This window comes from Chiroxiphia lanceolata, chromosome 17 (genome assembly GCF_009829145.1).
Source record: "Chiroxiphia lanceolata isolate bChiLan1 chromosome 17, bChiLan1.pri, whole genome shotgun sequence".
Lineage (NCBI taxonomy): Eukaryota > Metazoa > Chordata > Aves > Passeriformes > Pipridae > Chiroxiphia > Chiroxiphia lanceolata.
The window spans coordinates 13169434-13194919 of record NC_045653.1 but is presented as its reverse complement, the minus strand read 5'-3'; the positions used below and the strand labels follow the sequence as shown (position 1 = coordinate 13194919).

Here is a 25486-nt window from a genome sequence, read left to right as displayed (position 1 = left end):
AGAGCGATTAGCCCGTAAAGGCTCCCCCGCCACCCCGCAGCCCCCCGGCGCGCTCACACGCCCATCCCGCGGGATCGGGCTCCCGCTCCCCGGCCCTCGCCATCGCTGCCGGGGCGGTGCAGCTCCCCCCGGCCCGGGACCCCCGGGCAGGGCGACTACAAGCCCCAGGCTGCCCGGCCGGGGGCAGGGCGGCAGCGACGTGGCGCGGCCCCGCTCCGGCCGCCGGACCCCGCTCCGCCCCGCTCCGCCCGCTGCGCTCCCGGGCCGCGGAGCGCGGGGGGCTCAGCCCCGCCGGGCCATGGGTGAGTGCGGCCGGGGCCGGGCGGGGGGCGCGGAGGCGGAGGGGGGGTCATCAGGTTTTCTCTGCCACAGCCCCTCCGGGGACGGGGCTCTGCTGGGGCTGGGGCGGGCGCGCGCTGCCCCGGGAAAAAAAAAGTTTCCTAAAGGAAAAAGAGAAAAGTTTTCAACTTTTCCTAAAGGCTGGAGCTGCATCCCACGCCCCTCCCCCTTTCTTTCTGGTTTGGTTTTGGTTTGGGGTTTTTTTTTTAGCGCTCCCAGCAGCACATACAGCGAACGCAAGAGCCAAGGAATTTCCTGCGGCTCGGTCCTGGGGCCATCCCGGGAGCGCTCCGGCGACAGGGAGAGCGGGGTACAAGGAGTGTGGAGGGACCAGGATTTGCTGTGGAGCGGGATTTGCTGGTCCGGCGCTCGCTGGCCTTGGCGTTGGTGTGAGCAGAGTCCGAAGTCAGCCCCAGTCCCAGTCTCAGTCCCAGCCTGGCGGTCACTGCCCCGTCCCGGAGCACGACCCGATGACCAGTTTGGCATAGGCAGGGAATCGCCTGCCACAGCTCCTCCCGAGACCCACCGAACTTTCTGTCCTCAAGTGGAGATCTGAAGAGTCCTCAAATTTCCCAGCTATGTCAGAACAGACTGTATAGAAACTGGATTTCAGTCAAAGTTCATGAAACATGACTGCTCATGAAGTTAACAAGAAATGCAGCAAAACCTGATGAAATCAGCTGTGGTATTTATAGTGGGACTCTCTGTGACTAGTAGAATTTGTGACTTGGAACTAATGGGATGGGCACTTACGCCTTTTGTTCTCAGCAGATAATTTTCTAATTATCTGCACAATGTGCACAAGGAGTGCTAAAAGCAGTGTGGGTGGTCACACAGAGCGTCGTGAGAGGGACTGGGGTAACTGGGATGGCGTAAGTAACACAAGTGAAACACAGAGGGTTACAGAATAAATACAAATATTTGTATTTATGTACAGCCATCACTGAGAAATCTTTATTGCTAGCTGTAATTAAAGGCCAAGCAGAGACACTTCCTATTAAACACAGCTTGTGAGGGGGAAAAAAGCCCTTAGGCAGGGTGAGAAAAGTTTCCACGGTCTGGTGGTTGTGTCCACATTTTTTCCACATGCAGTCTACAGAAAATGTGAATATTTCTAATTAAACAAAAGAGTACAGATAGAATTACATGCTGGAAACCAGCACAAACCTCAAAGCTAATGCACTCTACCTGTGCTTCAAAATTGTAACTGGAGGGGAGGTCACTGCCACTGCTGTTCCCAGAGATCCCTACATCATGCTGGCTCTTGCACCGGTGCAATCCCTGCTGCTGTAACATGGCTCATGGTTCTCACATTGTCACCCTTTCATCCCTTCCCCATGGTGAGAAGCATGTGCAGGCAGAACCTTGCTTTTGTAGGGTTGTTTGGGCTGGGTTGGTTTGGGTTTGGGTTGCTTTTGCTGCTGGCTTTTATTTATTTTTATTTATTTATTTTTATTTATTTTATTTTTATTTATTTTATTTTTATTTATTTTATTTTTATTTATTTTATTTTAGCTAAACTTAACTTGTACGCTCATCTGTATGGGATGGGCAAGGTCAAAAAGTCACTTCTTGTATTTGGGGCTGGCAACAGTGAGGTTTTCAGCTCATGATGAAGCTTGTCCTGTGGTCCTGGACCAGCCTGAGGAGTCTGTGCATGGCTCAGGGATCCTGGGTGCTGTGGGCTGTAGAAGGACAGATGAAGAAATCAGGGCCACTCCACAAATTCATGGCAAGAGTGCAAGATTAAGTGGGAGAAATAAACTTTTGTGAGCAGGGCTTTTAATGCCAAGGTCAGAAGTGAGAATGTCGAGGCTGCAGGCTCAGTGCCACGTGCACTGAAACATGAAAATGATAATGCAGAACAACTCATGACCTGAAAGCAGAAGCTGCATTTCCTACCCAGAACAGGTTTTGTAATTTGAATCCAGGGAGACCACAGAGGATCCCCCCCTGTACAACTCCAGGCACTACAAATCACTGCCCTCTACTTAAAAATATGTCTTAACTTTGTTAACAAAGTCCTGATTTCACAGTTCTGCACCCCAAACGAGTGCCTCCGCCTGGTGAGTTGTGTGACTGTCTGCAAGTGTCTCTCTACATGTGACCTGGTGACCTATGGGGAAATGCTGCATCGTGGCTTTGTAAATGGAAAACTGTGGGTGTCCTGGGAGAGCTTTTCCCAGCCTGTGCATGCTGATAGCTGCCCTGCTAGCATCAGAAAACTCCACTTGGCATTACTTTCTTGTCTTCCAGGTCGTGCAGTGATGGTCCTGCTCTTGTCTGCAACAGTGTCTCTCCTGGGCGGGCTGATATTTGGGTATGAACTGGGGATAATCTCTGGTGCACTGCTGCAGTTGCAGGTGGACTTTCACCTCAGCTGCTTCAAGCAAGAAGTTGTCGTGAGCGCCGTCCTCATCGGAGCCCTGCTGGCCTCTCTGGCCGGGGGGGTGCTCATCGACCGCCACGGCCGGAGGAGAGCGATCCTGGTCAGCAACGTGGTCCTGCTGGTTGGCAGCCTCATCCTCACGCTGGCCAGGTCATTTGTGGTGCTGGTCATTGGGCGCATGACCGTGGGCTTTGCCATCTCTGTCTCGTCCATGGCCTGCTGCATCTACGTCTCAGAGATGGTGGCTGCTCACCGGCGAGGGCTGCTGGTGTCTCTCTACGAAGCCGGTATCACCGGGGGCATCCTGCTGTCCTACGCGCTGAATTACGTCTTTGCGGACGTGGAGGAGGGGTGGAGGTACATGTTTGGGCTGGCCATTGCCCCGACAGCCATGCAGTTCCTCAGCATCCTCTTTCTCCCAGTGAACCCTGTTAAATTAAGCTCGTGGGACTCAGACTGCCAGAAGGGCCTCATTCCGTTGCAGGACACTGAGGACAGAGCGGCAGCAAAGCGGGAGCCCTGTCAGGGAAAGCATTACTCATTCCTTGACCTTTTCAGGACCAGAGACAACATGAGAAGGCGGACTCTGGTGGGCCTGGGACTGGTGCTCTTCCAGCAGTTCACTGGGCAGCCCAATGTGCTGGGCTATGCCTCCAAAATCTTCCACTCGGTGGGGTTCCAGAGCAACTCCTCGGCAATCCTGGCCTCAGTTGGGCTGGGAGCCATCAAGGTGGTGGCCACGCTGGTCGCAATGGCCTTGGCAGACAAGGCTGGCAGGAGAGTGCTGCTCCTGGCTGGCTGTGTGGTGATGGCCATCTCGGTCACCACCATCGGCCTCACGAGCCGCATGGCCCCGCTGGCCATGGCCAGGGACTGCAAGGCACCCACCGACCCCAACGCGTCCCTCAGCCTCACTCAGCACCCCCTGACATCTGCATTCCCCCAGTCTGCTGTGTCACCCCTCCCACCAGCATCGGGTGCTGTCAAAAGTCAGGCAGCCCCTGGTTTTGCTGCCACAAGGAGCCTTACAAAAGTTTTTGCCAGTACCCAAAGCAAAGAGGTTGTTCCCAATTCTTCCCTCACGCAGAAAAGGGACTTGGTGGGTCAGTCCACAAAAGGGACAGTGGGAAGCACGGGCCCTCCTCTCTCTGGTGCTCCCTGGGCACGACATACGGTCTTAAATTGGATTACACTGCTGAGCATGATGGCTTTCGTGAGCGCCTTCTCAATTGGATTTGGGCCAAGTAAGTGTGGTGTTTATATATCTTTGCAGTAACCTAGAGAATAAAACTAGGGCTGACCTGCAAGCTGCCTGCTGGAAACATTCCTTATGTGTCTGCTGTACCAAGCAGCTTGGTGTCTGGGAACTGGAAATATGTCCCCATTTGCCCACTGAATCACTTTCTAGCACTGCAGCTCTGCCAGCTACAGGGCTGGTACAGCACTGGAATAACTTCCTCTTCCATGCTATAACTACCCTTGCGATGTTTTTTTTTTTTCTGAGAAGCTCACTGCAAAATCAGAGTATCCCACAAGCACTGCACCCTGGAGAGAAGAAAAAAAGAAGGCTGAGGGCAGAGGAACTGAGTGGCTTCTACTGTGTGACAGGGAAAATCAGTGCAGAACTGGGAGTGGAACCTCTTTGAAAGTTTCTCAGTATCAGTTCGGTTGTTTTGTTTTGGGGTTTTTTTTCTGAAATCATTATTTTTCATCAGATGAGGTTAAAGATTAGGTCTTGCTTCCATGTGAGCTCTACTATTTTCTGACATTGAAATGCCTTGATGGGAGAAAACATCATCTAACTGAAGAGAAATATATAAGTGGGTTTGACAGTAACCCTGCAAATTATTTCAAGCTAAATAACCCCAGAATAGGAGAGGGTTCTTGAAGGCATGTGTTGCTTTAACTCTGATTTTAGCCCAAATGCAATGTTGTCTCCCTAATTCCACCCCTTTCTCATTTTTTTACAAAGAGCATGTCCTGACAGCAGATCTTTTCCATGTCCCATGGATGGAATGACAAGCTCCCCCACTTTCTTCTTTGCTCCCTGGGCCTGTTCGTTGCTGTTTTATTCCTCCTGCAGTGCTGAACATGAGAGGTTTGAAGTGTTCTCCTGTGCCCTGTCTGTGAGGTCGATGAACGTTTGACACCACCAGCAGCGGTGCTGGGTGAAGCCCGAGTTTAACCCCCCTGCTGAAATCTCCCTTGCCCATTTCCCGAACAAATTGCTTGACTCCCACGCTGTCTTTCTGATCTCTCTAATCCATGCAGTGACCTGGCTGGTCCTCAGTGAGATTTACCCTGCTGGGATAAGAGGAAGAGCCTTTGCCTTCTGTAACAGCTTTAACTGGGCTGCTAATTTACTGATCAGCCTCTCCTTCCTGGACCTTATTGGTAAGTAGCCACTCCCCCTTCCTCCACCTCCCACGGCTGGCTAGGGAAGGGTGGCCACCACGAGCCATTTGGAGATGAGGTGGCATTTTGAACCCTGGGGACTTGGGGCTGGAGTAGCTGTGACCCTGCTGCCCCTGAGAGCAGGAAAGGCAGGCACCAGCAGCACGGCTCTGAGCCCTCTGTCAGCTGTTTGTAAAAGTCACCCATTGCCCACTAGGCTGCACTAGAGCACCACAGTATCAGCAAACCACGGAGTTTGCAGCTTCCATGCCGGCAGCTTTACCACATTTCTTTCTAGCAGAGCCCTCAGTTGAGGCACTCAGTGGGCACTGCTGGCCCTGGAGCTCGGCTGCCTTCCCTTCCCTCTGGTGCTGGCAAAGCCTGGCATGAACCAGCCTTTTCCTTTGCTGATTCCCAGTCCAGGCCTTGCAGATAAGGTGTTTCCCAGATCTGTTGAAGGCTTCACAAAATAAGATGCCCATCAGGCAGCAGTGACCACCTCACAGTAAATAAACCAGTTTCCTTTGTATCCCATGATGTGACTGACCTCATACCTTCATGCACTCGAATCTCTGCAGATGCCATTGGATTCTCTTGGATGTTTCTTCTCTATGGACTGATGGGAGTGATGTCTGTTATATTCATTTACCTTTTTGTTCCGGAAACAAAAGGACAGTCCCTAGAGGAGATAGACCAGCAGTTCTCCAGGAAAAGGTGTGTGTGCTGTTGTCCCAGTGTGAGTGATGGCTTTGAGAGCTTCCCATCAGTGACTCCTGAGGTCTGTGGCACCAGGCAGCTCAAGGCTATTGCAAAGTCTGGTCAGTGCTACTGAGATAGTAGAAAATCTCAAGGTTGTGGCAGGGTTTTGGGACAAGTTGTGAGAACTGCAGTGCTGTTCATCAGCAAGTCACTGCTCTGAGCCTTGCTCTGAGTCACAGCACTGTGGCTGTGCTGTGGGAGGGCACTAGTGGCACTTGGGAGGAAATGGGCTAAAAACCAGGGCTCGTGGCTGAGGAGAGGAAAGCAGGACCACAGCATGGGACAGGCAGGTCAGGACTGGGAGGAGACAGGAGGGGATGATAGTCCTCTTGTTTCACGTTAGAATAGTCTTGGACTGATCCTTCTCCTCCAAGGCAGAGACATCTGGTGTAACACAGGCCACGGGCTCTCACCTGGTAGTTTTCAGACAAAGGCTGTAATGGGTTAGGGAAGATCAAAAGGTGCTTGTGCCATCCTGGTTGGGATGGATGTGGCAGGGCAGGCATTGCTGGAGCAGGGTGAGGCCCAGGGGAGGGAGCACAGACCCCTGGGGGCAGGAGGGGTAACTGCTGTGAGGCCCTGCCTGGCTCCCTGGGCACAGCACTGACCTTCCCCATTGCCCCGCAGGGTTTGGGAAGGAAATGTGTTCAAGCAGAGACGTGGACGAGGAGTGAGCTGCACACATGCACAGTACCAGAGAGTGGAGCACACCAACAGCCCGTGAAACCATCAGCGTGCCTGCAGCACTGTGTCTGAGCAGCTTTTCCAGGAGAGGAGCAGGCTGGGCCATCAGGACAGTTCTTTTCCATGGCCTTTAACTGGTGACCTCTGCTCACAGACAGTTCTCCCTGCAGTGCCTTAGCTGTGGGGACATGCAGATAGCTGTCCTTTGGGTCCTTGGAGGATCGTTGTTCCCAGGCAGGGAGCACATCCTTCCTTTGACATTTTTAATTCTTCATCATTTGTACCTCCTATCATTTAAGAGATTAATTTTTTTTTTGTACGCAGGGATTAAAGCACAACTTTTGCCGGCGGTGCTCTCCCATCGGCGAGGTTCGTTTGTGAGCGAGGTGTGTTTTGTGTTCCGGTTCTTGGAAAAGTAGCGGCGCTGCACCGCGCCGGACCCGCCGCCAGTGGGTGCCCCGGCACCGCCCGGACCCCGGGCTGCGCACAGACCCCCGCCCCAGCGCCCAAAATCTGAACCCACCACACCCCTCGGACCCCACCCCTGCCCGCACCCTTCGGACACCCCCCCCCCCCCCTCACTGTGCCTCTGGGCCTGATGGAGCCGGGAAAGAAGGATATGGGAATCCGGGCGGCGGGAGCTGTGCTGGGACAAGGAGAAGGGGAGAGGATGGGGACCTTGGGGTTTCAGGAGGGGTAGAGGGGGCCCAGGGACTGGCTGCTGGGGCAGTGAGCGGGGCTGGATGTGCTGGGAGGACACACGAGAGTTCTGGGGTCAGCAAACAGCGCTGGTGACAGTGCCAGGTGTTGGAGGTGACAGTACGGGGAAGCTGAGAGACAGCTCCTGGTAAGGGGGGATCAATGAGCCCGAGGCAGAGGACTGTCACCTCCACCACAGCAGAGCCGGGCTGCTGGCACTGAAATGAAGAAAAGCCATAAAGGAGTGTTCGAATGAAAAGCTGAGGGAAATTCAGTGGGTGTTGAAATTCAGGCTTGCACCCCTGTGAGAGGACATGGCCAGTATTCATGGGGAGAGCAGCAGGGAAACCAAATGATGCAGCTGCAGTAAATAAGGTGAATTTGGCCATGTATGGTACCAGCAGAACCACAGGAACATTATGAAGCAACCAAGCAAGGGCAAAACCTGGTTGTGCTTCTGTGCCTATACCAGAAGCTTGAGAAATAAGATAATGCCAGGCTTTCCAATTGCCCTGAATAACAACCCCAGCACCAGTACAGATTTCCTGAGATGGGAAATCATGCACCCCAATAAAAAAAAAATTTAGAGCCAGGACTGTGTTACTGACCCCTGATCAGGATAAAGGTAATGAATAACAAATATAAAATGAGATTAGAGAAGTTAGTCAGCTAAGTGATTCACCAGGAAGGAATAAAAACTGGTTTTGGATACAATGAAGGGTCTCCTGGACCAAGCAGTGCTGGAAGCATGAGAAGGGCTGCTGCTCTGGGTTTGGTGGGGAGCAGAGCACAGGACCTGCTTCACAAGGTGTTTGTGGGAGAGCTGTTCTCTGCTGGTGACCACAAAACAACCTTTAATGCTGTAGTGGGAGAGAGCACACCAAATAAATCCAGCCTGGGGCTCTACTGTTTCAAGAAAGGGAACTATGAAAAAATAAGGTGATTAGTCAATAACAACAAACCCAAAAGGAACAGGCAGAAAGCAAGGAGCCTGCAAGCAGTCTGGCGGCGATTAAAAAATGCTCCATTAAAGCCCAAGGAAAACATGTGCCACAACTCAAAAAGAGCTAAGAGGTCCTAAAAAACACCCTGCCTGACTTGCTGCTAAGGTTAAGGAGGTATCACAGGGAGAAGGTCAGTGTTTGAAAACCGAAAAGGTTTCCCACATGAGGAGAAAAGGAAAACCCCATAAAACAAGTAAAGTGCAGACAGAAAAGAGAGCTAAAAAAGAGCATGAAGATATTGCAAATATCTTACAAATACCTTTTAAAAATGTTTCCTTAAATATGTCAGAAGAAAGAAGCTGTCTAGGGAGCCATTGCTCAATACAAAGGTGCAACAGGGTGCCAGGAAGGATAAGGCATGATGAGGCAGCTTGGGCAGGACTGTGTCGGTCTTCACTGCTGCAGGTATTTGGAAGAACCTCACACCCAGCAAGTGAGAGGAACTGGATCAATGTGACTTTAGAAGTGGCTACCGTACCAGAGGGCTGGCAGGTTGTTATTGTAGTTCCCACATAAAAACCGAGCTCTGGAAGGGGACCCTGGGAGCTGCAGGGGTGAGTGTCACCTCCATCCCTGCTGGGCTGATGGGGTCTGCAGGCAGATGGGCAACTGGGAAGGAGCCAGCAGGCAAGGATGCTGAAAAGGGAAAGCTTGCCTTGCCAGCATGCTGGGACTCTAGGAATGTATCAAGTGTTCACACAGATAGGGAGAACCCAACAGACAGAACAGATGGATGTTTTCAAAAAGATTTTGGCAAAATTATTTTAAAACCATTTACATTGCCACAGGATTGGAGCAATGGTTCTTTTATGGATTGGAATCTCTTTAAAGATATTCCTGTCTTGCAGGTAGCAGAGTGCAGGGTTTAACAGATAGCTTTTGAGGATGAATGAGATTCAGCAACTGGGTTGCCCCAGAATCTCTGCTGGGTCTGGTTTTATTCAGCACCTTCAGCTGTTGTGTTGTCAAGGGAACAGACAGCAAAATCTCCAGGTTTGTGGATGACACTGAGCTCTTTTAGGAACTAGAACATTTTGCTGCTGACAAGGGGCTCCATAAAACCCTGGCAAAAGGAAGGATGTGGGCAAAAAGGGCAGCAGGGAAGGATGTGATAGGGAGCACTGCAGGCTGGTGCCAGAGGCCCCTGAGGGCTGGCTGGGGACAGCATGGATGGGAGGAGTGCTCGTCTGGGTGAGCTGGCTCCCTCCATCATCATCATCTAACTGGACAAATGTGTCCCCACTCCAAATTTGGGACCCATTAACATAGCAACAGGCTGTTTCTCTTTTTCTTTCCCCCGAGACTGAGACTTCATAAGACTAGAGGATACAGAAATGGTTGAGGCAGTGATAAATCTTCTTTAGTGGGCCTTTATTTCCTTTTCTTTCACAATATTTTCTTTAGTTTCCTAGCCAAATTTTTTCTAAGGAAAGATTTCTGACTTCCTTTGAGCCACAGCTCAACATCTGTCCACATTGGGGGCTGAAGTAATACACTGTTAAGGGGTTTTGATGTCAAGCCCAAAACCCCACCAGGGATTTATGCGGCTCTCCCCTTTCCTCCCTCCTCCCCTTCAAACAGCCTTTCATTTGCTCTCACTAATTGTGCTGTCATGCCTTTCTTTTTGCCCCAGTTGTGCAGACAGCCTTTCATGCAGACAGGTTTGGGTGACAGATGCCTGTGCCATGAGCTTCCCGAGCAGGCGGGTTGTGCTCCGGGCGTGCGCATCGTCCGGGCCCCGCTGAAATGATCCAGGCACACATCCAGCCCGGGGAAGGATTAGGCAGTGGCTGCCCTGCCTCCCCCCCGAGCTGCTGCTGGATAATCACTGCTGCTCGGGGGGAAGCCCCACCGGGCCCAGCCCACCCACAGACACCGCTTGCTCCTCGAAGTGGGCAGGAAAAAATTAGCAGAGCATCTCTTGGAAAATGGAAGAGGAGAGTCTTCAGGAGAATTCAGGCTGGGCAGAAGGACTCTGCAAAGCCTGGTGTCCCAGGGGAGGTGGCTGTCAGGGCAGGCTTTTGAAAAGTACCTACAAGCCACCCCTGCCCTTACATGTGCTGCTGTACTGTGCTATAACCAAAATCTGAATGATGTGAAAAATAAGTACAAACCTTGGCTTGTTATTGCTGGTCCAGAGTGACTTCAGGAACCAGCTTGTTCACAGATGATGTAAAGTTTGAGTGGCAGCATGTACCATCCTTGAGCCCTTGATCTCCAGCTGTGGTAACATGATCTAGGTGATAGACTGAACACTGAGGAAGGTGTGAGTCCCTGCTGCAAATATTCCCACAACTCAACAGAGAAATGTGGGATATGAATCCATATCCTGCTTGTGCATGTGAAGGCAGCAAGCTCAAGGACTGGATCCTGCTTAGTCTCTGCTCGGGGGGGATACAGAGCTGGATGAAAGGAACCAGAATACGTGAAATACGATAACTGGAAAAAATACAAACCAGAAGATGGGCTGTTTAATGCACTGCAGATCCAGCAGAACAACCAGAGCCGAACAAAAACCAGTCCTCGTATGGGAACAAAGATACCAGCTCGGCCCAGGGAGAACCTGGAAGGAGACGGGTGTGTTGAGCTGGGTTTTGTTGGTCTGTGTGTCTCCAGGCACTGTGTGGATCAGATCTGAGCCTAAAACCTGCCAGGTGCTTCCTTCTTTCGCTGCATCTCTCCTCTCCAAAGTGCTGCTTCCAGCATGAGCACCTCCAAGCTCCCCAGGTTTGGTACCCTTTGTTCCTCCTGCTCTACCTGGCCTTCTTCCTACTGCTCCTGCCTCTGGCCCCAGCTCCCCCAGCCCTGAGGTCTAATAACTCAATAAGCAGAGGGAAGAAGGAGAGTTGCTGTCACTTTTAATCATAGGAGTAAAGCAGGGACAGAAAGAAGGTCTCCCTCAACCACCTGGGTGCTAAAGGTTTGCAGAATGAGTTGCTCTGACAGGTCACTCACCCAGAAAAGCCTGTTGTCTGTATGGAGACAAGATATCTTGGGCTGGGCTGGAGTGACACCTCAGCACTGAGCAACACAGCTTGTCCCCTGGACTTACCAGGCCAAATTCAGTTTCTCCATAATCAGGAATCACATCATTCCCTTTACTGGGGAGTTTTTCCAGTTTTGTTCAGGTATTTTCAGCCACTCTGACCACTGGGAATCATTTTCCCCTTGCCTCAATGACAGGAGCTGCAAAGAGCCATTTCCCCTCGTGAAGGTCCTCTGCAAGGGTCTGGGGCAAAGCATCCTGTTCAGGTGCCACAGTGTCACTGTGACAATCCTGGCACCACACCCATGACAGTGCCTGTGCTCACTGACAGCTCTTGGGGGTAACAACCATCCTTTTGTTCTCGCTCAAACTCACAGCTGAGTGCTGGTGCACGATGTGACCTCCTGCAGCAACACAAATAAAAATGTCAGTACTACAGCTATTAATAGTGTTTCTATTCCTGCTGCCACCAAGATGGCTTTTGCTACTATTAATAATAATATTTACATATGCAAAACCACAGATGCAAAACAGATGGTTTGGTTGGGACCTCCGAAAAAACTTGTCTCTGCCACATATATTTATGACAAAGACGGAGGGTTAACCACACAGAGTGCCATATAGAGAACAAATAGATGGGGAAAAGGAATGAAATAATTCCTTCCATATTCCTAACAGAAGCCAAAACTTATCCATTCCCTCTCTCTGCTTCTCTCCTTTCCAGCATTTGAGACTTTTCCAATACCAGGCCAGGGATGGTTTCCATATTTGTTCAGACTTGTCTAGTTTTATTTTCCAGTGCAGCTATTTTTTCAGATGCAGCTTTTCCTGATGGATGGAAAATACAAAAGGAATCGCTCATCTGCTCCCTGCAAGCTTTTTCCTGACTGCTGGGAAGCTCAGGCACTATTCCAGGCCTGGAGTAAACCTTGCCTTGTGGAGAAAACTTGATCCTTGTTTGCTGAGTTCCCACGTCTGGGAATAATTTACGCTAAGGGGAAAAGTAAAAGTGAGAAAGACAGTTACTGTCCCTGAGCACACCTCATTCCCTCTGCCATGCAGCCCTGCCTGGGAGAGCAGCCACAGCCATGCACGAGGAACAACCACATCTCCACAGCTGGCCAGTGCTGGAAAGCAAGAGAGTGGCAGCTCGTTGTTTTGGCAGTTTCATTCAAACTTTTTTTGCAGAAACAGAAAATAACAGAGTCTGCCAGCATCGTGGCATCCCCTCTGCTTTCAGCAGTGGCTGCTGTAGGGCTCAGGGCCACAGCCAGAGCAGGGACTGGAGGGGCTTGGCTTGGGCAGCTGACTTGCTCTTTGCTCCTGGTTTTCCCAACAGGATGAGGAGAAGCAGAAGAACAAGGCTGACACAAGTACCTCTCTTGAATGTATTGATAAGTAGCTTTGAACTGGGATTATGCACAGCCCCAACAGCTTCCTGTGCTTATGCTTTGGTCTCTCGTCCACGTATTTAGAGTTGCGTGAACACCAGACTCTCTCCTGCATCCACGGGTGTCATGTTTGTGGTCAAGGGGACAAACACCCTCAGGGATGCCCTAATATCCCTGAGCAGCCCCAGGCCTGGCTGCTCCTTCCATGAGCAGGAGCAGGAGGAGGAGGAAGGGTGGATATGCTCTGCAACAACACAGCAATGCTTGAACAGAGAAAGCCACCAGAGAGAACAGTAACGAGAACAGCGCAGCGTCCCCGAGCACTAATGAGTAATAAAGTGCCCCACAAACTAAAAAGCCCCCAAGTGCTACTGAGGACTAAGTAGTCCCTGAATACTCACATCTCTCTCAGGTCAAATTCCACTCTTTAAACCAATCCCCATTACGTTTTACACATTGGGCTGTAGAAGGCCTCAGAGGGGCTGTTAGAGTCTATTGTAGAGGAATAAAGCAAGTGTCAAAAAGACTTTTAATGCCCAGTTAAAAATGGCCAAAATACAGTCTGCAGTTACCTGATAAGCTGCAAGGTCTCTACTGGGAGAAGTATTTTGGTTTTTCAATTGTCTCAACTTTTGCGCACTTGCAAGAGGCCGGCCTTTGCTCTGAACTAAAGCTTTGTCAAGTATGTTAAAACATTATTAAAAGCCTGGCTTTTGTTTCATAAAGACTTTTAATGCTTGTTGGTTTGGCTTTGGCTTTTTCTTTTTAATGTTTATTACCAGTAATTATTGGAGATACCAGATTGCTGCTGCCTCTGTGGGCTTTGCAGCATCAATACTTTTCCCAGCACAGTGGCTGTCCCATCACTGTCCCCACTGTTCTGGTGAGGGAACCAAAGTGCTCAGGAGAATTAACATCTCCAGAGATGCATAACAGGGCAGTGCCAGGGCCAGAGGACAACACCTGAGTCTCATGTCCTGGGCTCTGCTCCTTGCAAGAGAAAAAATTCTCAGTCCTTAGTGTAAATACCTTCTTTATAGGGAAACTGAGGGGATTGCACCCACTTACTGGTTCAATTAACCTTTTCATTAACAGCTACCTAATGCCTAAGGACTATTCCTTGATGACCATGTTGGTACTTTTTATGTAGGTATTTGGACATTAAAAAGTTAGATATTTGAACATCTAGACGTTTTTCCAAAACAGATCTGTAATTCATTCAAAGAATCAGTCTCAGAATGTCAACAGACAAGAGCTGCCAAGCTGCAAGAGGGTGTTTCTCACCACCCCATGTTGTTCCTCTGCACTGTAAGGGTGGACCAGCCCCATGGTGCTGTTTTACTGCCGTTGCTGTGCTTTGGGAAGGGTGTTTGCATAGTAGCAAGAGAGGCCAACACACAAAATTAGTGACATTTGAAGTTCAGTGCAAGTCTTGACTGTCAGGAATGCGGCATTAAAAACAAGACTTAAAGCTTCCATATTGCAAAACCTATTAACTGCTTTACCGTTTTTGCAGTCGTGCCAGTTCAGTCATACTGGAGCTTTTACCAAGGCATGACAGCTCATTTGTTTAGCTTGGGCCAGGCTTAAAGTTCTGATGAAGCCTAATCTTGTGACCTGTATTTATTTTGGCTAGGGATGCTTTTTGCACAGACGACTTCCTATCCTCCCTAATCTTTCCCGCAGGAAAGGAGCAGGGAGTTAAGAGTCAGGGGAGGAAGGCAAAGCCAACCAGACATGCAGCAAGAGAGAAACAAGCACTGCACATGTTGGTGAAGTGGGCCAGGTTCAGAGACCCTGCCTGTTAAGGGAAGGAATTAAAGGGGGAGTCAGCACCTCTGCTGTCATCATTTGAGATGTGTCAAATCCATCATCGTTCCTCTGGAATTTTACCCATCTGGAAATATGGCTGGCTGCAACTGCAAAAGGTTCATGGCTTAAGAATGGAAACGTCCCTTCTTGGCTCAAACTGAAACAGAGAAGAATTTCATGGGTATAAACCCCCAGCAAGCCCATGGGATGTATCACAGGTTCCTCACGGCTCCCAGTCCCCCACAGAATGAGCTGGCTCTCAGCAAAGCTCCCATGGAAGGAGCTGCTGCCTCCTAAGTGACAGCAGAGGGAGGATGGACCCTGTGTCAGGCAGCCCAGCTGGATGCCAGCAGTTCCACAATGTGAACTCCCTCACTCCTCAGCTCCACTTCTTCTAAAACTAACTCAGAGAAACGCGTGTAAATACCTGCCTTGGGCAGCATGCTTTTACCACCCCTCGAAAATCTGCCTCTTCACACCCCCTACAACCACAGGCCACTTGAACATTATGCTTCCATTTACTGCAAATTCTCTGAAAGACATCAGGGAAGCTGGAATCAGTTCCACTCTTCACCCTCTGCTTTAACATGCAGGACAACACCAAAGTCTGTGGAGAAACCACACAGTGACCCTTCTGGGGCCATTACAGCTTGAGCTACACAGAGGACACCCAGCCTTCCCCTTTGCCTCACCTCCAGTTACCCTAAACAGTAGCTGTAAGATTAAAGACAGAGAAAAAAAGAGAGAGAAAACCCCAGCACACACACTGGTTGTTTTCCAAGAGAAAGCCAGGACCCTGCAGTGGCACCTCCCCAGCTCTGGAGGCACAAGTCACCTGGGACATGGCATTGGTTTTGCACTGGAAGCCAGATGCACAAAGTACCAAACTTCTTTCTAAAAATGTCTTTTATATCATGTTTTGAAGCAGTGTGGTGAGCACAAACCTGCCTTTCCAACACAGCAGAGAGACTCTGTGCACTGTGCTGGCACCAGAGGTGCTGGTGACCTTCAAAAAACCCCTGCTATATATTGGGAAATAGGCCTTTGAATGCAGAGCCACAACAATGGGGCAGAGGTTTGGTTTTTTTTTTTTGGAGGACAAAAGGCCAGTCAGGTTTGGTTTCTGTCTGATATCTTGAGTTTGACCAATTCCCATGAGCTGAAATAAAAAATTTCTGAGTAGCTGGAAATATTCACCAGTTTCATTCCCACGGAAGAAAAAGTACTTAAAAGCATTCTAAGGTTAATGGGAACGTGATGAAAGAGCCATTTCATAGAGCAGCATTAGGAGTATATGCCTCCTTTAAATGCATTTTTCAAGCATTATAGCAGAAAAATTTGGGATAGAGTTCAAATGTCTCTCAGTCTTCTGGAAAGCGAGTGGCGAGGAAACAATCTGTTGCACTGCTGCAGAGATGCTCCAGTCCAGGGCTCGAAGGCTGTGCAGCAGCCAGACTGGGAGTCAGCACCCACTGCTGACTGAGTGGGAAACAGAGCACCCACGAGTGCTCTGATAAAAACCCTGAAATCCCTGCAGCCACAAAAGCTGTGGCACAGTGCCTGCAGGGGTTTGTCCCAGAACGGCATCTTTCCAAGGCTGGCTGACACTTTTTGCTTCACAGGGGAAGTGTCATCCTAAAGTTTTTGTAATTAAGCAGCTGGGGAGTGTGTGAGCATTCTGCACACCTAATTCCCATCTGACCACCGGGCCAAGAACAGGGATTTGGGAACACAGTGGATTTGATCAGTAAAGGGGGACACTTGCCTCCTGGTGTCAAGCAGCATGTTCCAGAGGTGCCTTGCAAATCCAGAGGGGCTTTACAAACCCAGAGGGGCACGGAAGCAGTGTGGGGTGTCCCACAGCAGCCCAGAACACATTAATTGCTAAAGGAGCAACAGTTCATCAGGTGCTTTCCCTGCCTGTGTCTGCAGTAGATGTGGCCACATGCAAAGATTGGTAATGCAATTACACACATTACAATTAATCTGTTGATTAATTAGTGCCACCATTTAAACAAAAAAAGAACGCTTTCTAACATCATAAATAGTTTAATAATTATTATTTAGTTATTATAATATTTTTTGCTGTTTACAAATATTGATATTGTACCAAAGTGGTTGCAAAGGTTTTGGTAAGAGTGTCAAACCCATGAACAACATTAGGAGAGAGCCTTAAGAGACCACTGGTTTTTAAACTGCTTAAGAGCAGCTTAATGTGCATTGAGTTTAGGTGTATAACAACTGCCTGGCAAGGTTATCCTTCAGCAAAACTGTGATCAGTAACAATAAACATTAAAAGGGCTTCAGCATCAATATACATTTCAAACCCAAGGGATGTGTTTTGTGCAGAACACAAGCATAAGTCTCGCAGCTGATTTGCTGAATCGGGACCTTAAAAAATAGGAGCTATTTTGTGTCACTGCCTAGTGCTTTTATAAGGCACTGAATTTTAAATGCCCTGCCAAAGAGGAACACTGATCTCACCACGAAGGTGCCCTTGTCCCCTGTGCTCTAGTGCCACCCTGCCTGCCTGTGTCCCAGCCCAGAGGTGAGGGCAAAGCCTTTCAAATCGATTGCACGCTCCCACGTTATGGGTGTTAGCAGACAAGCTCCCCATGACCCCTCACCTTTCTTCCATGGGAAAATGCTGGGAGACTCATTTCCCCCAAGAACAGTCAGCAGCAGTTTTACATCACAGGACAACATTCTGTTCAGGACTGTGTTTCAGCACACGAGCTCACTTTGCAGTGCAATTAAGCAGTTGTGCAAACCCCCGAGCTACAGGCACAGTTCTCAAGATTCATCGGACTGAGGGAATAAGACAGAAGTTTTGCATTTCTATTGACTTAGTTTTAGTGCCACAGAATGCTCTGGGAAGAAGGACGAAAAGAAAGGCTTTGGGGACAGACTGATCAGCTGAGTTAGTGAGAAGCAATCAGAGCAGAGCAAAGCAAATAGAGCTGCTGCCTGCGGGCAGCGGGGCTGGGGGGCTGTGCTGGCCTTCCTGTTTGTGTTTACAGGACACAGCTCCTGCCATGAGCTGCACTGTGCTGAGGGCAGCAGCAGTTCCAGTGATGGATGGCTTCTGCAGGGACCCTTTGTACCTGCCAACAGGCTGAGCAATAAACAGCCCGAGGCTGCACCCCCTTCCTTTCCATCACACGTTAAGTGTGTCGTGCCCAGTGCTCAGGCCCTGCACAGGAGCCAGCCCGTGGTTGCACAGTGTGTGTGTGCCCAGCTGGTTACACACCACAAACTTCCTGCAGCTCCTTCCTTCTCCAAAGAAAGGGGGCATAAAGCCAAAAGGAGAAGGCAATGGGTGTTTTATCAACGACCTGTGGATCACTGACTGTTTGCCTGGAGAAACACAAGCCTCATCTTGCAGCTTAGCAGCATTCCCAGCACGTGCTTGCGTTTAGTTAGGAAGCCGCGTTGATGTTCAGGTCACCCCTAAAGGCCACCAGCCATCCCTGGCTCGTGATGCCAACCCTGAGCACCGCTGGTGCTGAAGGAGCTTCCAGGAGATGGGCACCACTTTGCAGCTCCACGTGCCTGTATCTGAGAAAGGGCAAGAAAAGGATTTAGAGTAGCTGAGTTCAAGCATTCATTACCAAACTATCTTGATGCAGGAAAGGGAAGAGGCAACGCACCCCTGATCCCAGCAGCCACCACTGCCTCCCCTCCACGACCCTTCTGAGCCCCACTTTGCCCACTCTGACAAGCAGGCTCTCGACAGCAGGTACCCAGCTGCAGCCAGCATGGTTGGCTCTGTGCTCCATCTCTAATTTATCACTGACCTTGACCTGCACAATATCCAGCAGGGAGTACCACGGTGTGTGACCTCAGCCTGTCCCAATCCCTTGGCCGCCCCAGCCCCAGGGCTCCTGCCCAAGGCAGTGGGAGCTCCCTGCACCGAGCAGCTCCAGCCTCAGCCCCCAGCCCTCCAGCTTGCCAGCCTGTTCATAGAGCAGAGCGTGTCATACTTCTAAAGAGTGACAAATTACCAGGAAGGGCCCCCCCCCCCGCACCCCGGCTCTGCTATGCACAGCCCAATTCCCCCGTGCTGCATTAACAGCTAATAAAACAATAGAGCTTTTAGTGGTGGACTTCAAAGGGTTCTCAGGCAGATGAATGAATTTCGCATTTCTTCACTTACTGTCAGCACTGAGGGAGAGAAGGGCAGGCTGAGGTCGAAGGCTTCAGCAGGCAGTGGCAAACAAATACAGCCTGGTATTCAGGCTACTGCAGAAAATGGGGTGAGAAATCAGCTAAGCAGTCAGTAACTACCAGGTTTTTCTTCTGCTCAGTTCATCCACTTCAGCTGCCTTATTTTCCCTTTTGTTTTTTTCTGTGCTACACTACCAGTACCAAAATAAAAAAAAACTTATAAAAATTAAAAGACACTCCATACTTAGACCTAAACCATAGGCTGAGTCAGCAACAGCTCATTGCAATGTGGAGAATCTTTAGGCAGCCTGGCCCAAACTCAACCAAATGTAATTATTTTCAGCAACACAAATGTATTCAGTGAATGTACCTTGAGGTCCCACATCTAATTCACAGCTATGTGTCCATCTACAAAATAATTTCTGCAAACCATTAGCTCATTGTCTTGTGCAGCCACAATTAGCATCTATATGAATTGAACTATGAATTGTGTGACTAAGAGTGGATTAATGTTACTTAAAAGGCAAATTCCTTTTAGGGGATGGAAAAGGAAGTAAAAGAAAGCAGGAGAGAGTAATATTTATCTCAGATAGCATAGCTCAAATCTCAGAATCATAGAATGATTTGGGTTGGAAGGGACCTTAAAGCTCATCCCATTCTCACTCCTCTGCCATGGGCAGGGACATCTTCCACTAGCCCAGGTTACTCCAAGCCCTGTCCAAACTGACCTTGGACACTTCCAGGGATGGGGCAGCCACAGCTTCTCTGGGCAACCTGGGCCAGGGCCTCACCACCCTTACAGTAAAGAATTTCTTCCTAATCTCTAATCTAAATCTATCCATTTTAGTTTAAATCCATTTCCCCATGTCCTATCACTGTCTGCTTGCATAGAAATCACACCTCCTTGGCCATGTAGATGGACTCTCCAGCAGCTTTCTCCCACGTGGGGCAAGGGAAACCAGGAGCTGAGCTCCATAAATTGCACCTACAACAGAAGTACTTTCTAGTGGAGACAGACAAAGCCTCACAGTTCCCACCAGCAGGACTGTGCCAACCAAACCTCCCCCAGGGAGGGAGCCTACAGGGCAGTTTGAAGGATTGAGGATGGAAGAGATCTTAAATGAAGCATCATTTCAGAAAACTGCCACAAGCAACTTGGCTCAGTTTCTTACATTTCTCCCCTATTTTCTGACTGACTTTTTTTAAGTCACGGCCTTGACTCCCACACAGTATCTGAGGAAGAAAAAAAAAATTCTGATTGTTTCTGTGCATGGCTTTTTTTTGTTTGTTTGTTTTTTAATCCTTATGTAGTACATGATACCCAAAACAACAGGAATAAATTATCCTAGTTTTCAGAGCTGGCATGTTTCAGCCTCTTGAATACCATCCTGTATATTCTCCATAATTTCCAAGTCCAGCCCAAACGGCTCGTTCTGGAAAACAACTTTGAAAAGGTTGCAGTCATTTATGTCGCGTTCGCGTCTGCTGCCAAACTTTCAAAGCATTCTGCGTTTGGCTGTGCTACAAAACGCGCCTGCAGAGGACACTTTCCAAGCGCTCCCCGTGGCCCTGCAGTGACAGCGTTCGCAGGCAGGGAGCTCCCGGGGAGCCGCGGCGCTGCTCAAAAGCAGCAGGCTGGAGGGAGGGAGAGACAGACACAGCCTCCTGATAACCGAGCTGACAATTTCTAGGTTCTCTAAAACCAGACCCTTCCAAGAATGCCCTTTGTTCAGCGGTTGCTCCATTCAGTCTCTCTCCCTGTTTGCTTGTAATTTATTCCTTCTAAAAGCCTTGCCCTAGGCTAGCAGAAAATTAAAACAAGGAGCCAGATTTTCTCTCTTTTTTTTTTTCTCCTCACTTTTGCTCTTTCATCAAGAACAGTGAAAATTTGGCACAGTCGAATATTTTGTTCAGCTCTTTCTTTCAGTCTTTGAAGTCCCCTAATGCCTTGGTAGGAATCTGGGCTTCCACTCACATCTGCTTTCCATGAAGCCATTAACCGCACTTTATTTGTGCCATATTAGATTTTTCAGGACAGGGACAGAGCTAACGAAGCATTTACATTCCTGGGAAAGTGGCATGTACACAACTACCACATTACTCTGATAGAAACAAACTACAACTGACATATTTCAAGTTCCCAAGTGAGGAGCCGTGTCGTGCTTCGGGCAGCAAAGGCTCCCAAGCTGTTGGGTACCTCTTTTCTTTCTAGTGCTTATTTAATGACAAACACCCCCACTGCAATTTTAGTTTACACAATTACCAAGAGATGCTCTAGTACCTGTAGGAAAATGAAGGCCAGCGTTCTATAGGAAGGGGAGCTTAGATGAAAGCTTAATGAAAACAAATTGTGGCTGAACAGAAGCTGCATCAGAGACAGTATCAATGACACAGAGCACTGTCAACAAGATAATGGCATCACGCTGCTAACGAACTGCTAAAGCATTTCTTTTACAAGCAGAAGACTAATCCCCTGACAATGCTCCATTCCAACGGTGTTATTGCTCTCAGAGCTGGGAGGGGATGTTGACTGAGCCTCTATCAGTGAACTGTAAGGGATTATTGATTATCCTGCTGTTTTCTATTTTGCATTTCTCTCTTAAACAACCAAACCCCTCCCCTAAGAAATATTTGTCCACTTTTCATAGGGAATGTTATTGTGATAGTTCTGTGTCAGAGGTGATAAAGTAGCAACTGAAAAAAATATGCCTTGGAGGAGGCAACATCAAGAGCCCAGCAAGCTCATCCTTTGAGCACGATCTCCAACGGCCTCCTGAGCTTAATGAGGGGGAGCTTGTTAAAAGGCCAACTGGAACTTGGAAAGTTCATCAGAGGATTGCCTATCCAAGCTCAGCACAGCTCCAGTCACTGAAGCTCACAGAAGAAACATTTTTGGAATCCAGCCTTTTGCCACCCAGGCAAAGCACCAAACCACAGCCAAATGACAAAGCATGAAATGTGCTTAGAGTCAATCAGTGGGTGAAAGTCTTCACAATATTGCTTAACATTACTTAGGGCAGGAATGGCCAAATCAAGCTCTTACATGTGGCTTTGAGTAGGCAAATACCAATTTGGTTGTCTAAACAGACATGAAAATCCCACCCCATGTACAGCTATGAACAGCTGCAAGGAAGGTGATGCCACAGCCTCCTACCTCAGTTTTTGGCTCTTAAACTGGGAGAATAAGGTGACCATAAAGAAAGATATTTACTACATCCTGTCGCAGAGCTGAATCATGGATACAGGGGTATTATCCTGGGTTTGATGGAAAGCATGGAGAGGGTGCATATGCCCCATCTTTGTAAAATTCCGTTTAGTCTCCCCCACCCCAAGCTGAGCAGTGCCAGTCCCCTCCCTCCTTTCTTCCTAACAGTCTCTATTTCTTAATTTCTTTCCATGGAAAATGTTTCCAAGGGTGGAGGGTATTGAAATAACCAACGAGACAACCATTGCAGATCCCAGATGGTGACCAGCCCCTTGTCTCTCCCATCACAGGAGGTGTCACGTTCCTGTAGGACACCCTCACTGCTGCCACGTATTTTGCTATTGAATTGCAGATCCCTTACAGAAACACTGAGATACAATTCCAGTGTTTAAAGGATCCCAAAGCCTTCTCCAACCAGGGAAGGGGATCAGGTGCCCCAACACTGTTCAGGTCTCCCTGTCCACAGAGACCTGGCTCTTGCTGGGAGGTGCTTGCAAACACTGGAGCAGGGGCTGTGGTGGATGTCAGGAGGCAGGGGCCCAAGAAAGGGATGCTTTTCCCTGCTGCCCTAGTGATTTGAATTATTTCATGATGGCAGAAAACTGGGAGAGGAAAAAACCACAGCACTACGTTGAAAAAAGCCAAAACAAAACATGATTTAAAAAAGTGCTGTGCCAGGTAAAACTCCTCTGCTTTGCTATTGTGAGAGTTCCCAGTATTGATAATTTCTCCTAGTTACTGGTTTGTAAGTCACTTCTGAGTAGAAAATTCAATTACATGGGCCAAGTCAACAATAATGTTTTTCCTGGCAACGGTTCATTTTGCCAGTGGAAACATTTTTCCCCCTCTACTTTTCTGGATTCAGCTCTGCAAAGTTGCTAAATTCTTCCAGATCTCTGGTCTGATGTGATCATAAATATCCTGATTGTATTCGACTGATTGACAGACTGGGGATGGATTAAGTGGGGATTACAGCCTGGAATGATCAAAATGTGCTTTCATGGTCAGTAACTCTGCAATAAGTCATAGTTCCAATGTACATTAACTATATAATCTAATTAACATGGCTGTTTATGTATTTAATATTATTCTTAAAACTTTTTAATAAAAGAGGTTTTAAGAATAATTAAATGTTGTTTAAAATATAAGAACCTGGTCCTTGAATGTACAGTAGTTTGAGGCTTGCACTGTCATTAAGACGACTAATAAAACTCTCTTACTATTAAAATGAGATTTGAGCAGTAAGATGGGCCTAATTCTGCCCTCACTGATAGGTGGGTAAACCCAGGTCTTCTCTGTTTTATTGTAAGTTACTTCAGGTGTAGCAATTCAGGACACAATTTAGTTCATTAGGATTAAAAGAGTACTTCTTAATCAACTGAGACTATCAAATCCATATAGGCACACAACAAAAAGCACTTGAATTACCCAAACTGCTCAGCACTCACAGGTCTCACAGCTGTCATTATTTACTGAGTAGGAGCAGCAGGAATCAGCCTTATGGGACAAACCTTGGGTGTTTTACTGCCCAGGTTAACACACAACCCCATCCATACCTAATGATATCAAACCAAATGAAACGATTCATCCAGGCAAAACTCCCAACTACAGCAATGTGTTCAGCAGCTGCACTTGTGAGTATAAAAAGAGCTGGCTATTTGATTGCAAGGGCAAGAAATTATGGCAGAGATGTTATGCAGTTGTCCATAAAAAATGAAATCTGAAACCATTAAATATTTTGCAGTATTGTGGATTCTCTGCTGTCTCCAACCCACCAGCCTCAAAGTCAGCAGCTCAGAGCTGTGAACCATATTGCTCTGGAGCTGTAAGTCTCCTCCAAGACCCTTTTTGAGCTTTCAGAAGATTTTTCATGTTCACTTGCCTTTGTGCCTGCTGGAGCTGCAGCTGAGTGTCCCTGTCCCTGCCCTCCCTGGGCTGGGCTCTGTGGTGAATGGGGCATCACAAACCGTGATGGACACAGCTGAGGGCTGCAGGCTCTCCTGGAAGAGTTCAGGGAGGTGTTCGAGCTCTACCAGGTACCTCAGGACTCTGCACTTGGTGGCCCAAGGAGAGGGTCCCCAGGACGTTTATCGTGGTGTGTAAGTAGTGCTGAGCAACGTTGGTGAGAGTCAGGCTGAGAGGGAGCACTTCTGCCCTGCTCTCTCTCACACCCACGTTGGTCTCCTCCCTCCACCACGTGGCCAACTCCTCACAGTCTTTTCCTGACCTGAGGCCTTCTCAAATAAAAAGGAGCTGAAAAGTTTCAGCACATCCAGCTGTTGGCCTCTGATGTCCCTCCCTGCTGCCCTCCTAACTAGAGAATATGCCCCAGGGACTGCTTGTCCTGGTGCATGGAACCAGGATCAGGATGGACACCACCTGACCCAGACTTTGGACTTGATCTGGAGATCAGAGGAGGGGTCAGCCCCGTGCTCACCCCACAGTGGGGTCCTGGCACAGATCACAACTCCCCGGGCTGTCCCCAGGGGTGGGTGATGACTCGCCTTGAGCCCGACCTTGCACACGAGTCGATCCATCATCCCTGGGATGAAACCCGTTTCGTGGCACTGCCGGTCCCCCAAGCCACACAGAAAGCTCTGCCCAAAGCCCCTTAAATGAAGCAGGAATGTTTCAATTTAAAGGAATTAAAAGCATTTTGAAAACGTGATGGTTCCCATCATACGAAGTCCCCGTGCAGCGCGCTGCCCGACAAGCCCGATTATTCTCCAGCCAGCCAGGGGCTTAGAAAGTATGCCGAGCACTCAAACCATTTTAGGTCCCTCTGCACTGTGCATACCCAGAATTCAAGCAGGGTTCACATTTGAGGGCTTATAAAAACTTGAATACACTCCAATAACTTAAATCACTCGGTGAGGTTTGCAGTGATTTAAAGCCATTGGAACTCTCTGCGTTCGGTGCGCGAGGGCTCCAGCTTGGAAAAGAATCAAGGCATGTTCCAGCATGGCAGCTCCAGGCATATTGAATCAATTTCAGCATGTAAAAATAATTAACAATGATAAAAATACATTAATAATACTGTAATTATAAGGCCAGACCAAAGTTTCAGCCGGAAGAAAAAAAAAGAAAAGGGAAAAAAAAAAAAAAGGAGAATTTCAGCAAGGTTTGTGAACGGCTTGGACTGGGGGTAATGAGGGATTTCAGTGACAGGAAAATAAATGGAGGCAAATCAAGGGTAAGGAGGAAAGGAAGATCACATTTGTCAGTAGTTTAAAAAGTTAAACTGGCCTGAGCTGCAGGACTTGCTAAATTCTACCCTGGAGGTGTGCCAGCACAGCACTGCTGGGCCAAGGGATCAGAAACAATCCAAGGTCCAAGTTCTTGCAAGCCATCAGGACAAGGATCAAATGCCATATATCATGGAGCTCCCTCATAAATCTCTGCTTTCTAGTAGCATGGAGTAGGGAGGCCAAAAGTGGCACCTGTCTGGAAAGGAGGCCACGCTGTCTGAGGGACGCTTTTCCTGAACCAGCCCAGTCCCTGCAGGGTGATATCAAGTCCCCAGGGGACAACAGGGCTTTGGCTACTTCTACATGAGCTTTCTGGCACCTGGTACATCAGCTTCCAGCCGGGACCAGCACCAGGAAAGGCCTGAGGCTGGAGGAACAAATATTGCCAGGGATATTAATCACCAAATGG

The 25486-nt window shown here is 48.8% G+C and overlaps 1 protein-coding gene across 1 annotated transcript; it reads left to right on the top strand.

The window, feature by feature from the left end:
* The first annotated feature begins 253 nt into the window (after nucleotides 1-253).
* SLC2A10 (solute carrier family 2 member 10) lies at nucleotides 254-6913 on the top strand. Its single transcript, XM_032705264.1, has 5 exons — nucleotides 254-302; nucleotides 2596-3972; nucleotides 5000-5122; nucleotides 5701-5836; nucleotides 6509-6913. The coding sequence occupies exons 1-5, from the start codon at nucleotides 299-301 to the stop codon at nucleotides 6603-6605; spliced, it is 1737 nt and encodes a 578-aa protein (XP_032561155.1). The 5' UTR covers nucleotides 254-298; the 3' UTR covers nucleotides 6606-6913.
* The last annotated feature ends 18573 nt before the right edge of the window (nucleotides 6914-25486 follow it).

Coding starts and splice junctions, on each gene's coding strand:
- SLC2A10 (XM_032705264.1), top strand. Junction 3,973..4,999: donor CTCAATTGGATTTGGGCCAA/GTAAGTGTGGTG, acceptor TAATCCATGCAG/TGACCTGGCTGGTCCTCAGT. Junction 5,837..6,508: donor CAGCAGTTCTCCAGGAAAAG/GTGTGTGTGCTG, acceptor ATTGCCCCGCAG/GGTTTGGGAAGGAAATGTGT.